At 45.4% G+C, this 15,918-nt stretch overlaps 1 protein-coding gene across 1 annotated transcript; it reads right to left on the reverse strand.

Annotated features, from left to right (window-relative positions):
* Window positions 1–1,690: 1,690 nt before the first annotated feature.
* fam83c (family with sequence similarity 83 member C) lies at window positions 1,691–15,322 on the reverse strand. The gene is made up of 5 exons (XM_029426959.1): window positions 14,433–15,322; window positions 10,854–11,021; window positions 9,293–9,417; window positions 4,105–4,341; window positions 1,691–3,793 (listed from the first exon to the last, which is right to left on the reverse strand). Exons 1-5 carry the CDS (start codon window positions 14,940–14,942, stop codon window positions 2,989–2,991), a joined length of 1,845 nt encoding a protein of 614 aa, XP_029282819.1. The 5' UTR covers window positions 14,943–15,322; the 3' UTR covers window positions 1,691–2,988.
* Window positions 15,323–15,918: the final 596 nt, after the last annotated feature.

The following is a 15,918-nucleotide window of genomic DNA, read 5'->3' on the forward strand; positions in this document are numbered from 1 at the left end:
CAAAACTATCTGTTCAATTAAATGAGATTAGACATCTCACTGTGAGCTGGAATGCAACACATGCAGTACAGACATAAACAAAATGGTTCTGCTCGACTTAAACAACCAGGGACCACCTGTGACCATGACTAGCCAACAAAAACATTTCTATCTTGGAGTACTTTAAAAACACAACTGATGCAGAATTAGTTTGTTTCTGGAGGCTGGGAACACACACTGTCTGGTTCAGCTCTCGGACATTTAGAGTTGTGTCTGGACATGTTTGCAGGACCTTGACACGGCATGCAGAGAGTAACCTGGTCGTTGAGATCCAGGTCTTCTTAAGGTTAAAGCAGGGATCTGACCGTTTGATTTCTCTAACAGACTTCAGCATGTAGACACGCAGTAACTGCTCCAGTGTGACCAAACTCATTTTGTTTTTGTGTCCTTCATATAAAGAGACTTTGTAAACAAGTGACGTCCTTGTCCAGTCTAGCCTTGGAACTTTTTGGGCACAATTTCTTGGATGCTCCATTGTTCATACATCTGTCACATTGTTCATGCTGCGACACATTATCAGCCCCTCGGCTGGATTTCCTGACAGGAAAACCTACAGTACAGCAGCTCAGGGGGGGGGGAGGTGGTCCTGGGGGCTAATGTTCCTGACACACGGGTCCAAACACAACATCCTCACTTCACTGACCTACTAGAAAGATGGTCTCAGTATCATTCATTAATCTGTAGTAAGATAATTATGTCAGTAGGTGCTTTATGAATTCAGAAACCTCTATTGAATCAGCGTTTTCGATTATTTTCTTGCCTTTATTAGACGGGTGACATTGAGGGGTATGACATGATTGAACAGAATCGAACCCTGGACGCCTCAGGTAAATGACATGAGCTGTAACCAATGGGTTACCAAAGTGCACCAATCAGCATTTTTAGTTTCCAGGATTTTGTTTTGGATTAGAAGCTGATTCTGCAGAGCAATATCAAATTTAAAACCCCAATTTTCCGGTGTGCCCTACTCTTGCAAAACATGTAACATATATACATCCTCCAAGATGAAGACTCAGTGTCAGAAATAACGTGTTCAAACACAAAGATTAAGAGTCTACAGCCTGTACTATAATCCTAACAATGACAGTGCTAATATGCTGACGATACACAGGTATATTTACGATGTTCACCTCCCTATTTTAGCGTGTTTGAATTCTATCATTTGTTAATTAGCACTAAACACAAAGTACAATTGAGGCTGAAGGGAAAGCCATTTGTTCTGTAGATATTTGGTAATTAAATAAACACATTAGATGCATTAAAATGTTAACTGATGATGTCGCTACAGTATATGAAGTCAAGAGGATCATCAAAGTTAATACAAGTCATCCTGAGGGGAAAATGAATCTCTGTATGAACTCTCAAGGCTAAAAATGTCCCATGAAATTATAATATATATGTACAAATGTTCCCAATCATTAAGAATGATCTTTGTTGTTATAATACTCAGGTCTTATTTTAAACATGGATAAGTCCCTCGTAGTCTACAGCATGAAAGATCTCCGTCCTCTGACTTCATTTTCTTGTGAATAAATGTAAATGTCTTACCCCAAAGAATAGAAATGTCCCATCTTTGCCGCATCATATACGTGATCGGGCTATAGTTTCAGTTTCTTTACTTTGCGGAGACAAAACAACGTCAACACACAAAAACTCTTAACTTCAACTTTTATTTTTTATTAAATCCACAAGTGCTCTTTTTTACAAAATTAAAACCAACTTTAAAACTCAGAAAGTTCACATTCTCCAGTACTTAACGCATTTTAAAAATAAAATAACATAAACAAATCCGTTTAAGAAGTGTTTCTTTAAAAATAACCCAAATTCCTGACAGTCTTTAAATGTCTTATATATACACACACACACAACGTAATGTACATTAGTCGGACAAACATGAGACGGATTTTAAAAAAAGCCACCAGTATGGAAACGAGCAGTATACAAACAATATAAACAAATGTGTTAAAATAACAGATCGATGGTTATTGCTCATGTGACAACAGCACAAATCAGTTTTGGATGGCTGCTGCTCCGCGCTGAGGAGGAAGGATTTCGCCCTGCGATAAACTACTCAATCAGCACAATTCATCACAGAGAAACTACTAAAAGAAAAACATTAAGCAAATAATACAATTAGTATTAACTGTGTAATCATCAGAATATATACAAATATACATATCTGAAACATTCCTCTGTAATGAAGACATTTGAAGGGCATGAGAGCAGTTTCTTAAAACAGATATGACAAACCTACTTTCCCAGAATTGTAATAAGGTACAGCACCAGCGAGCTTTATTCCCAGGACAGACGTTTCAAACAGGCGTGTACCTTTATCAACACTTCGATATTAAGTCCATAATGCGAGTGTAAACCTGAAGGCAGGATGATCAAGGCACCTGGTGTACACTTTAAAACAGGAGTGTTACAGCAATAATGTAAACCAAGCTAAACTGTTAGCATCAAAAGAAAGAAATGAAGATGTTTTTTACACTTTAAATCCCTTTACACAGATTAACAGATAATCTGTTGAATTCTGAAGAAAAAAACATTTATTTTACTTCTTTGTTTTTGTACGTTTGCATCAAAGAACATACAAAAAGTAAAATAGTTTCCAACTAAAACATTATTTTTGCTCAAATGTTGGAAAATGAATGGTCACTGTTCATGCGTGTAAACTACGCCCCCCCCCCCCCCCGCCCCCCACTTGTTAAGGCTCCTCACATGACAAAAGAGGCAATATGGTTTCAAGAATCACAGAGGAAAACTGTGTAAAGAAGGAAGGAGCCTGCGAGCCAACATGGCCGTCATGGCTGGATTTACAATGACGACAAACATTTTATAAAAACGACGGCGGAGACTCGTCTTCATGGTCGTACGAGTGTAAGAAGAGACACGTGAGGAACGAGGAAGAGTTTGGAAGAGAGAGTTGAACACACGTCTGAACTCAGTTTAATTGGGAGTCTTGAGCTCGAAGCGGCTGTATACCTGCTTGGATTTCATCTTGTTGTAATGGTTCACCAGGTCCAGCTTGCTGTGGCCGAGTGTCAACCGTTTCTGGTCCTGCCGGTTCATCATCGCGGGTGGAGAGGGCGGGGGCGGTGGGCTCTGCTCGCTCTCCGGCTCAGTTTGAGAGAGGTCCGGTCCCCCCCAGGGCGGAATGTCGTGGGGGGACGTGGCCCTGAAGTTGTAGGTTTCTTTGCTGGAGGGGGGCAGGAAGATGTCTGAGAGTTTGTTGAAGAACTGGTTGGAGGGAATCCTCTGCCTGGGGGTGAGTTTGCCATCATTGGCGGGGGAGAGCGTCTGGGTCTTGGGGTTTAGGTTTGAGTTAGGAGTGCCAGGGACGAGCCCGGCACCGTGGAACATGCTTGGTTTGTGATCATACAACCCCAACGCCTGGAACTTGGACGAGGTGCCGCCTATGTTTGACCGCATGGCATCTGCCGCGTTGGGCTTGTTCCACTCAATGCCCACTTGCTGACCGTAGGCCGGCGGGGGCCGCTCCATAGCCGAGCTGTGATTGGCTCCTCCGTTAGCCGAGGCTCGTGGTCCTGGTGTGACGTGGCTCTGGGCTATCAGGGTCTGGCCTCTCCTCTCAGGGCTGAGGTGAGGGTTGTTGTTCAGCTCCTTCTTGTCGTGACTTTGAGTGACCTTGTAGACCGTGTTCGGGGTCATCCCAGGTGCGGCCTTCACACTGGACACGCTGTTACTTGATTGGCTGCTGGAGTTTTCAGAGCACACCCGGTCCCTCTGCCTGCTGCAGGTAACAAAGGAAGTAAACATTAGTATATTAATATCTTTTAAATCAAGCTCAAGATAATATATTGATATTATTATTGTTGCTGTATGACATGTGATCCCATCCCTCCTCTTATTTTGCTGCCAGGGCAAGAAATTCCCTCATGGCGTTCCCTGAGACATTGCGCTCACAAGAATGGGACGGAAGTGACTTTTGACCTTTGACCACCAAAATTTTATCTGTTCATATTTTAAGACATTCGTTGAAGGCGTTCCTGAGAGAGCGGTGCATGAGAATGGGACAGACGTTAGTAGAACCCAGTTTTGTACCTGTCAGAGAGTAAATCCAGCCCCGTGACCGGGCCAAGCCCCATGCCCACGCCGGGGGCCATCATGGCTTGGTACGACGGGTAGTACGGCATCCCCTCGTCCTCCACGTAGGAGAAGCAGTCGATGATCTGCGAGTCGGCGTACAAGCAGCGGAACTCCCGGTCGAAGCTGTCGGTGATGCGACCTGAGAAATGCATCACCATGTTGCTGTGCACCTGAGACGACAGCCAGGTGAAACTAGAGAGGAGACAACACGAGAGTGAAACCAGGGAGCTGCACAGCGGGGGGGAATTATGTAGAACTGTATTTTAAGGTCTGTTATGTTCTGTGTCGATGGAAAAGAAAAATCATCAGCCAGCGTCATTAATTACAGTTAAATGTGCAAGAACACGTGCAACAAATGTGTTTTCAGTTTGTTGGTTTGTCCATCAGCAGAATTACGGAAAAACTAGCGACTCCATTTTCATGAAACTTGGTGGACGAGTGAAACACGGGCCGAGGAGGAGCCGGGTCAAATTTGGGAGCGGATCCACATCACGCAGACCTCGACCAAGACTCGTGGTGCATTCAGGTGCTCCTCGGATGGTCACATTTCCTGAGTTTAGAAGTCGTTCTTCAGAGTTCGTTGTGTTCATGAGCTTATAAGTCGTAATATGGAAACAACATGGCCACTATAAAAGAAGAAGCATTTTAATGTTCAGAGCGTTTAAATAACGCGTTGATTTCTGTTTCAGAGATGTTGTTCAGACATGTTTACGAGAATTCTTAGTCGGTCACTTTTAATATTACGACACATGAAACGGCACAAATGAGCCATCGAATTGTTGGAGCCAAGTTTCAGGAAAATGGGATCAGAAGTTTCCCCGTAATCCATCTGACAGACGTTTCCTCTATTCAACCACAAGCTTCATCAAAGTGTGAAGAAAAAGCTCATGTGCTCATTATGTTGTTCATTTCTTACACCACCCCGTGTGTTAAAAAGTGTTCATCAGGAACAACTGACGGCAAACAGGAAATGACATCATCAAGGTGACCCGAGGAATACTGTTTGTATGTTTATCAGGTTTTTAAAAGTGTGCGCAGGTGCTCACTATTAATCAACAAAATGACGCTCATTAAAATACAAAACACCAAATGTGACTCAGACTCTTATCAGCGTCTTTGTGTATCAGCCGTAGATCGCAGATCTCCTGAGAGATGCTGAGTCAGCGCAGTGACTCAGCAGATTATCTGCCAGCAGCAGGTGCAGCAACACTGAGGACGTCTGGCTGAGCAGCAGCATTAATGCTGTCATGGCTACAGAGTAGTTTATAATCATACAACATATTACCAGGCAGCCCTGAGACACATTGGAGAAAAGACCAATGAAACCAATGTTTAGAACAAAGATGAGCGAACTTCATGGACATTAAATGGCATCAGCAGCTGAAAAAAACACTGCGTCGGCGTGAAGACATGATGTTTGAGGTGAGACGATGGAATACGTTCGGTTCGAGTAACAGATGCGTTTAAAAGGATTTTAAAACTCTGGACAGTTGTCATGACGGCAACCATTTATAATAATTCGCAATGTAAACAGAACGAACAGCTGAATAAAGAATCTTAGAATAATTTAAAAGATGAACAGAAAGTCTTAATAAATCTGAAGTCCACAGAAACTTCAATAACTTTAGTTGCTTTATAGTTTTTCTAAACTAAATTGACAGATCGTGTTTGAGACGAGGAACTAACTTTGTTTTTATCTTGTGGACTGTCAACTTTGAGTTTAAATAAAGATTTGAATTTGGCTCATCATAATAATAATGATCAGTCTCTACGACTGTTCGTCTCAGTCCTGTTGGCAGAGCGTGCACCAACTTGTCCCAGAATCAGAAGTGTTGTGGCCCGTTTCAATAATCCAGCTCGTACTGAACACTAAATATAACGTTTATTAAATAATCTCTGCAGAGATGACGCCACGTGCAGAAAATAATCTGCTTCTGAATTTAAATCCTTTTGAAGACACCAAGACGTGCTGAGGGAGACGCGCTCGGACTGTTGAACAGCCGTAAAGAACCTGCAGGACGACTTTCCTGTGCGATCCATCACATGATGCACACGAGTCACCTCCAGTCACATTCCAGGTGAGGAGGAGGAGGCGCCGATCAGAGCACACCTTCACCGCTTACACCGTAAAACATAAAGTTTGAGTGTTTCAGGCAATAAAAGGATCAAATCCAGTTTCACTTTAACACAGAGGTCATGTAAAATGATACGTGGGTCATATTTCCCATGTTCCACGTCAATTATGTCAAGAGAAGCGGTTTCCTGCATCAGTTAAAGTGTTTTATTATTGTCATTGTAAAGTAATGACGCCGTTTAGATTGGTTCCCTATAAAAGTCACCAAACCAACAAAGAAGAACTGTCGGAGACGGAGGCAGACTGCTGCATTTCTTGGCCAAAAAGTTGCACTTGAACACACCACAAAGACTCCAGGCAGAACATCTTATGATTTTATATTTTGCTGATTTCAATCGAACTTTCTAACTTGAATTTTGAGAAATTATCTAGAACACTTTTTTCTATGTTAATATAGTGCATGTAAACAACAAGTATTTTCTTAATGTAATATTTCTTTAGAAATATGAAGAAATGCTTTACTTTATTGTGCATGAACAGATAACAGCTGACATGAGCTTCTAGATATCAGTGAGTTAGAGTTTATTATTTGCTTGTTAAACTTCTGTGTTAAATGCATCGCAGCAGGAAGTCCCCGGGTATCAAAGCAGCATTCTTTATATCAGCGTTACGACTTTAAAGAGCGCAGGAGGGAGCGGTGATAAGAAAACATTTGCCTCCACTGCCTCCCTTGGCACCTCTCCGCACCCCGCCCTTCATTCCACAGCTTCACCTGCATGTTGACTCACACACCTGAACAGGACTTAGTCTACCAGTAAAAACACCATCGGGTCACATCTGAGATAATGTGTCAGGAGAACATAAAGTATTAAGAGAACAACCTGACTGGACAGAATGTGACACCACAAGGAAGAAGGGAACGATGGTCTTAGACAGCGTGCGGCTGCTGACGCGCCTCAATCACCTGGAGAATGTGTGAATATGAAGATTGAAATACGTGTCAGGAAACGTCACCGTGACTGGAAGCTGCTGGAGGTTCCAGTAATACAGAGGTTGCTCAAGTTGTCAAACATCAACCTCCTGAAAGCTGCTGCATCCCGACTACCTGCTGCTCAAACTGAGAGAAGAAGAAGTTTTATTGTCGCTGTCGCAAAGACACTCGGATCACTTTCCGTTTCCTCAGACTACAACTTGTCGACTTTCGATAGATTTATCGTCTTTTCAGACAAACACGCTTCTGACCTTTAGGGAAAAATCAATAAATATATTAATATCTATGATGATGTAATTCATCCCCAAAGCTGCTCAGAGTGATCTCAGTCCAACAGCACGCACGCCCCCCCCCGGCAACGACCACAAAGCTTTATTCAAATGAGCATATGACGCAATCTGGAAACCTTTCGCGACTTTAAGTTAGTGCTAGCTACTTCTAATTGGAAAGAGTTGGAAACACAACAGTTTTCCTTCTTTTGGTCACCATTTCCACTACCGGGGAAAGTAACAAAGAACTTTCATTGATACTATTTAGTAACTGGGGATATCTACCGGTAGCTACAGATAGCTACAGATAGCTACAGGTAGCTACCGGTAGCTACCTGTAGCTACCTGTAGCTACCTGTAGGTAGCTACCTGTAGGTAGCTACCTGTAGGTAGCTACCGGTAGCTACAGATAGCTACCTGTAGCTACCTGTAGGTAGCTACCGGTAGCTACAGATAGCTACCTGTAGGTAGCTACCGGTAGCTACAGATAGCTACCTGTAGGTAGCTACAGATAGCTACCTACAGGTAGCTACCTACAGATAGCTACCTGTAGGTAGCTACAGATAGCTACCTGTAGGTAGCTACCTGTAGGTAGCTACAGATAGCTACCTGTAGGTAGCTACCTGTAGGTAGCTACAGATAGCTACCTGTAGGTAGCTACCGGTAGCTACAGATAGCTACCTGTAGGTAGCTACCGGTAGCTACAGATAGCTACCTGTAGGTAGCTACCGGTAGCTACAGATAGCTACCTGTAGGTAGCTACCTGTAGCTACAGATAGCTACCTGTAGCTACAGATAGCTACCTGTAGGTAGCTACCGGTAGCTACAGATAGCTACCTGTAGGTAGCTACCGGTAGCTACAGATAGCTACCTGTAGGTAGCTACCGGTAGCTACAGATAGCTACCTGTAGGTAGCTACCGGTAGCTACAGATAGCTACCTGTAGCTACCGGTAGCTACAGATAGCTACCGGTAGCTACAGATAGCTACAGATAGCTACCTGTAGCTACCTGTAGCTACAGATAGCTACAGATAGCTACCTGTAGCTACAGATAGCTACCTGTAGCTACAGATAGCTATGAGATAACTATGAGATTATTTGTAATTGCAGCTGTTATTTCATCAGTACTGTACTGCAAGGTGCTCAAAGACACCTCTCACAGTCCACTCCCTCACACTCATTCGTGGTGCGTTCATGGACTTGAACCAGAACCCGGTTCCCGAGCCGTCCTTACAGATGGAGCTACTGCCTCTTCTTGGGCGTGTAGCTGTGATTACAGGTAATATTCAGGTAATACCATCAACAGCTCCTCGCTGTGAGCAGTGCAGTGTGTGGACCCTGCACAGTACGAGCTCTGTCACGCAGTTTACACACAGATATTTGCAAACTCGTGATGGCCTCAGCTGGTTCCTCCTGCAACCTGCAGACAGTCGTATTTATCAGGAAGGCTGCAAAGCAGATTCTAATTGTGAGCAGACGCTGTTTGACTGCGTTCATCAGTCTGAAGGTTCCTCCAACACGTCTCCTTACAGATCCCATTTTATTCCAAAAGCTTCTTCCAGGCAAAGTATAAAGACAAACGCCACCTCCCCACCGCCTGTGCCTTCTGAAGGGACACACCGGCGAGGCATCGTAACCTTCAGTGTGTAGTGACCACATACAGATGTTCCTTTACAGGTTTCCAATTGTATGTTATGTAGTTAAACATTAAAGCTGAAAGGAGTGGACGGTTGGAAGAGGAGGCACAAAAGAACTGTGTGAAAGGGTCAAGCACCTGTGTGTGTGTGTGTGTGTGTGTGTGTCTCTAACCTGTATGACCCGGCGATGACCTCTTCACAGTCAATGATCAAGAACTTCTCCAGGACCTGACCGGTGAACTTCTTGCCGCTCTTGGTGCAGTACGTGTCTCCGACCGTGCTGCGGATACGCATGTTCTGCAGACACAGGAGCACAGATGAAGCTCACAGAAAAGAAAGTTCTGAAGCTAAAGGAAGATTTCCTGAAGAAAAACAATGTGTATATAAATCAGACGCAGTAGAAGTGCGTCGGTGTCTCTGTCTGCAGAGACTCACTGGACCTTTACACGCGAGGGGGAGAAGATATCAAGACACTTGAGCGTCTGATGTTTGTTATTGTTGCTCAGACAGAACAATCCATTCTATTTTCAATTTCACTATTTTCTAACATTTTATGGACCAAACGCGTTAATAAAACATTTAGCAGATGAATAGTTATTAAAACATTAGTTGCAGCTTCAGAAACATGAAGGTTCTCTACAAGCACCAGTTCTATGCAGATCAAGCTGCTTAATGTTACTTCAAAATGCAAATGAGCTCCATGAGTTATAGAATAACTTAACAACAGATAACTGAAGCTTTTCTACCAAGTTAAAAATCTTCTTTCTCATGAACACAGATGATGTTTTGTGTTTATTTCCATCAGTAAGCATCAGGTTACAGTTCATATTCAAACCAAACGTTTGCATGTGGCAGAAGATTACTACACTACCGTGTGTGTGTGTGTGTGTGTGTGTGTGTGTGTGTGTGTGTGTGTGTGTGTGTGTGTGTGTGTGTGTGTGTGTGTGTGTGTGTGTGTGTGTGTGTGTGTGGAGCAGACAGCTATTAAACTACTTCATGGTGAGTTCAAGGACACTGTGTGTAGAACATATTCTCCCGCCCTCCACAGGGACTCAGGGAGCAGCTTCACCCTCGTGTCACTAAAAACTTAATAAAAAAAAAAACACCAAAAAGGTTGAAATGACACTTGGTAAAGGGAAAGACGCAGCGATCCTGTAACGTCCAACACTCTCTGGGAAGTGCTGCTCTTCTCTAACACCTCCGTGTGACTTGTAGAGTGCAGACGGCTCCACTGCTGAGGCTGCAGAACACGGTTTAATGGAACAGACACCTTTTACACAAGAGGAGAACCTGGTGACATAACACTCACAGACCGTCACATACAAACCACAAGAGGAGGTCAAACCACGAGGCCGCTCCCCGTGTCCCGTGTGAAACCACCTCTCAGTTACGTACCAAACTGATGTTTTACTAAACTTAACGGAGAACTTTTGTTCCCTGGAGTCGTAGTTCAGATGAATGGAACAGGGGTGTGCTCGTGGAGAAAACTCCCCACCGGGGAATAAACTCCAGACAAACCCAGTGACTTCTACTCTGATGTTGAGCGTTGCTGTGTGGAGGCAGCAGGCGGTGCACAGTCGCTCCGCCCTCCGCACGGCTTCATACCAAACGTTCACAGATTCCCTCGTTAACATAATCAGGATCTTTCCGGCCTCTGCACCTGAAGGTTCAACCGGGAACCACAGCTCAGTTCTGAGTTCTCTGCATGTGAGGAAGTAAAACTCAGAACTTACGTTCATGTGTGAGCTCTGAATGTCCAGCGCGGCGCACATCTCTGTGAAGTAGTCGAGGCTTTTCTCGTCCAGCAGGATGTAGACGGGAACTTTACGCTTGTTGGACGCCTCCATGAGATCACACAGCAGGTCCACGTCTGTGAACACGTCCATCACCAGCGCGATCACCTGGAGCAGCAGAGAGACAGCAGGGAGGAGGGACAGCAGAGACAGAGAGACAGGAGGGACAGAGAGACAGGAGAGACAGAGAGACAGCAGGGACAGAGAGACAGCAGGGACAGAGAGACAGCAGGGACAGGAGGAGGGACAGCAGAGACAGAGAGACAGGAGGGATAGAGAGACAGCAGGGACAGAGAGACAGGAGGGATAGAGAGACAGCAGGGACAGAGAGACAGCAGGGACAGAGAGACAGGAGAGACAGAGTTAATGAAGACTTCATGAGTGTGTGTCTCCCCACAGGTAGCTTCACAGGTTTATAACGCTGCGTATGAATTCCTTTACGGGCAAGAAAAACATTTCAGAAACATGAACGAGTTGACGGACAGACGTCCAACATTCTGTCTCCGGCCTCCTGAATGTGAGAATCAGTTTCACGTCCTGTTAGCTGCGACTGAAGACGTCCACAAACACTCAATCATTAATTGATAATGAAAACAATCCTTCATCACTGCTCTGCTAATACCTTTTATTTGATTCATTCTTTTTTGGAAAAAGAAAAAGAGTTGTGTTTTTGTTTTAAAAGTATTTTCACCTTATTGAATGTTTGACAGAAGACGCAGACAGACAATAAGAGACGTGTGCATCGGGACAATAGATCAGGTTTAGATAGAAGTCTGTAGAATGTTTATCAGCAGGATTCTAAGAGTTCCTCAGGTGAGTCCTCAGAGACACTACATGTTCCTCAGGTGAGTCCTCAGAGACACTACATGTTCCTCAGGTGAGTCCTCAGAGACACTACATGTTCCTCAGGTGAGTCCTCAGAGACACAACATGTTCCTCAGGTGAGTCCTCAGAGACACTACATGTTCCTTAGGTGAGTCCTCAGAGACACTACATGTTCCTCAGGTGAGTCCTCAGAGACACTACATGTTCCTCAGGTGAGTCCTCAGAGACACAACATGTTCCTCAGGTGAGTCCTCAGAGACACTACATGTTCCTTAGGTGAGTCCTCAGAGACACTACATGTTCTTCAGGTGAGTCCTCAGAGACACAACATGTTCCTCAGGTGAGTCCTCAGAGACACAACATGTTCCTCAGGTGAGTCCTCAGAGACACAACATGTTCCTCAGGTGAGTCCTCAGAGACACAACATGTTCCTCAGGTGAGTCCTCAGAGACACAACATGTTCCTCAGGTGAGTCCTCAGAGACACAACATGTTCCTCAGGTGAGTCCTCAGAGATACAACATGTTCCTCAGGTGAGTCCTCAGAGACACTACATGTTCCTCAGGTGAGTCCTCAGAGACACTACATGTTCCTCAGGTGAGTCCTCAGAGACACTACATGTTCCTCAGGTGAGTCCTCAGAGACACTACATGTTCCTCAGGTGAGTCCTCAGAGACACAACATGTTCCTCAGGTGAGTCCTCAGAGACACTACATGTTCCTCAGGTGAGTCCTCAGAGACACTACATGTTCTTCAGGTGAGTCCTCAGAGACACAACATGTTCCTCAGGTGAGTCCTCAGAGACACAACATGTTCCTCAGGTGAGTCCTCAGAGACACAACATGTTCCTCAGGTGAGTCCTCAGAGACACAACATGTTCCTCAGGTGAGTCCTCAGAGACACTACATGTTCCTCAGGTGAGTCCTCAGAGACACAACAAATAGTAACTTGATTCACTCCTTCATTGTTCTAGTCGAGCAGCAGCGAGTGAACTTCAGATAAGTGGGACCAACAAACAGCTGTTTATCAACTGTACACCTGCCGACTCTGCACAAACGTTACACACCTGGAGAGACAACTGCTTGTATTTCTACATGTTACAGTGTTTCATGCAGAGAACAGATTTAAATGTCTGCATATAAGACGTGTTCATACACAGAGAAGAAGGAAGTGTCTGAGGAGACGTGACTCATGCAGCGTGTGCAGGACTGTCTGCCAAGCTGTGGTCAGTTCAGTGATCATGAGACAAGTGTGCAACATTTCTTATAAACTCAAGTGAGACACCTGCGTCTGTTCATCAGAGCTGTAACTGCTGCACAACTTCAAATAGATTAGTTGATCGTGGCTCTGGGGACACGGGTCCCCAGGTGGGTCAGAGCTTCTGTTTAAAGTCACAGTAACATCTCGTGTGGGACAGACAAGCAACTACAGAGAGACATAAACACAAGGCGTCCACAAAACGGTCCATCTACCAGAGCCGGAGATCAAAGACTCAAACGTCTCCGGGGAGCGAGGTCAGTCGCTGGATGAGTGACAGAGCAGCCTCACGCTCAGAGATAAGAGACGACAGACAGCTGGAGGACAGACAGACAGCAGGAGGACAGACAGACAGCAGGAGGACAGACAGACAGCAGGACAGACAGCAGGAGGACAGACAGACAGCAGGAGGACAGACAGACAGCAGGACAGACAGCAGGAGGACAGACAGCAGGAGGACAGACAGACAGCAGGAGGACAGACAGCAGCAGGACAGACAGACAGCAGGACAGACAGACAGCAGGAGGACAGACAGCAGGAGGACAGACAGCAGCAGGACAGACAGACAGCAGGACAGACAGACAGCAGGAGGACAGACAGCAGGAGGACAGACAGACAGCAGGAGGACAGACAGCAGGACAGACAGACAGCAGGACAGAACAGTCTGCTGCATTTGTTTGTAAGCAAACCAAGGGGAAACCACTGGAGGGACATAACACAGCGCTGTAGTTCTGCTCAATGCTCTCGTTTGTCATATGATGATAACAATAAATATAAAGGAAATATTATGAGATTATTTGTAGTTGCACCTCTTTTTCCATCAGTACTGAAATCCAAGGTGCTCAAAGACACCTCGACAGTGACTCACAGTCCACTCCATCACACTCATACGTGGTGCGTTCAGGGACTTGAACCACACACACACCGCAATTTTCTTAAACTCAGATTTAAGTGGAGCACAGAGAAAAACAAAATGATAATAAAGTAATTGCATCTTTAGTCTGTGCTCAGCGGTGTCACTGTGATATAATGACATTTAGCTCGGGAGGTTCAGCTCACTGGGACAAGTGTTGACATGTGAGGGAGTGACTTTCACTGTGCGATTTAATTAGATAATCATCTTTATGCATCATTTAAATCCAGCGAATGAGTGGAGCTGAGAACTCCCTGCATCTCCTGGGAACAGCACATTCACCATGTCACCTTATATTCTACACTGATTAACTGATTCATTACTGCCATGCACTATAAACAGATTAACAACACATTACATGGGAACAACTCGACAAGGTTACACATTTAATTACCGAGTAGAATGTTGATTCCAGGTGTCATTTCCTCCTTTAACCTGGAACAACCTGCTCCTTCCATGTATTTATGAACATACGTATTTACACAACACATACCCCATAATGAATATTAAATAGTGTGTTCTCACCTTCTTGGCTTTGTTGATCAGGGACCTGATCAGGTCCTTCACGTTGTGGGACTTGTCCCTCTGGAAGTAAATCTGCGTCTCGGACGGTCCGTATCTCGCCGGGGAGTCCGGCCAGCCGAGCTCCAGCATCGGCGGCTCCTCGTCGGACATCATCGGGAAGTAAGTCCCGGAGGTGAGCTCGGACACGGCGTCTCCGTCCCCGAAATCCGGCTCGTTGGGGCCGACGCCGTTGCTCTCGGAGCCGCATGTTCTGGCCACATTCTGGGTCATGTAGCGGATCTCCAGCGGGGACAGGAAGTTGAGCTCCCGCTCCTCGCTCAGCACCCTGCGGTACTCCTTCTCCCCCTGCTCCAGCAGCGCGTCCGTGGCCAGGCGGGCCGCCTCGTTGTGGCTCAGCTCCAGCGTGGACACCTGCCGCCACGGGTTCTTCACCTCCTCCAGCCGGGACGCGAGCTTCCCCAGCGGCTTCCTGGTGGACGTCGGCGGCCGCAGAGCCTCCAGGTTGTTCATGGTGCAAGTCAGTCCCGTCTCCCTGTCTTCACAATCCTCTCGAAGCTTTTGGAAAGGATACTAAATAACCAGAACTAGTTCCTGCTATAAAGGTTTTGCAGAAACATTATTGTAATAAGGAGACATTGAGCCTGGAGATAAACTACAGATGTTCCATCAGAGCTCCACGTGAACACACTCTTCTATCCGAGCCTCACTTTACAACTTTAAATATGTTTAAAGTCATAAAAGAGATTTCATTTGTTTTCTGACATCCGGGTTATCTTCTCGGTTATAATCCACATGAAAGGAGAATCTTCTCTCGAGGCGGTGAAATGGTCCTCGCGCCTCTAACTCCCCGTCATGTGTGTGTGAGCGTGTGTGTGGGAAGTGTGTGTTCTCTGCTCACCTGTTGCTACCTGTCCTGTCATTGGTCTCCAACTTGGACAGTCTCCTCCCCCCTAACGCCCCCCAACGCTACTTGTCAAAATAAAGTCCCCGCAAGAGCGCGCGCACCTGTCAGGATATCTCTGACATTCATAATGTTTATCTTGCAGCTCTTATGTTTCCTAATATTTCTGCTGAGTCTGTCACGATATCAGATTTTCACCACAGGATTATCGTGCCCAAAATAATTCACGATAACGATATAAATAAATAAAAACAGGCTAATAATGCTGTCAATCAAATGTTTCTGATGCCTCTTTTTTGGCTAAATTAATTTCACTCCTCTGTGTGTTTAAGATGATATCAATATCCATCCATCATCTACCTCGTATCCGGGATCGGGTCGCGGGGGCAGCAGCTCCAGTAAGGAACCCCAATCTTCCCTTCTCCGGGCCACATCCTCCAGCTCCGACTGGGGGATCCTGAGGCGTTCCCAGTGAGGAGATATAATCTCTCCACCGAGTCCTGGGTCTTCCCCGGGGTCTCCTCCCAGCTGGACGTGCCTGGAACACCTCCCTAGGGAGGCGCCCAGGTGGCATCCTTACTAGAT

Source organism: Cottoperca gobio, unplaced genomic scaffold (assembly GCF_900634415.1).
Source record: "Cottoperca gobio unplaced genomic scaffold, fCotGob3.1 fCotGob3_26arrow_ctg1, whole genome shotgun sequence".
NCBI classification, from domain to species: Eukaryota; Metazoa; Chordata; class Actinopteri; order Perciformes; family Bovichtidae; genus Cottoperca; species Cottoperca gobio.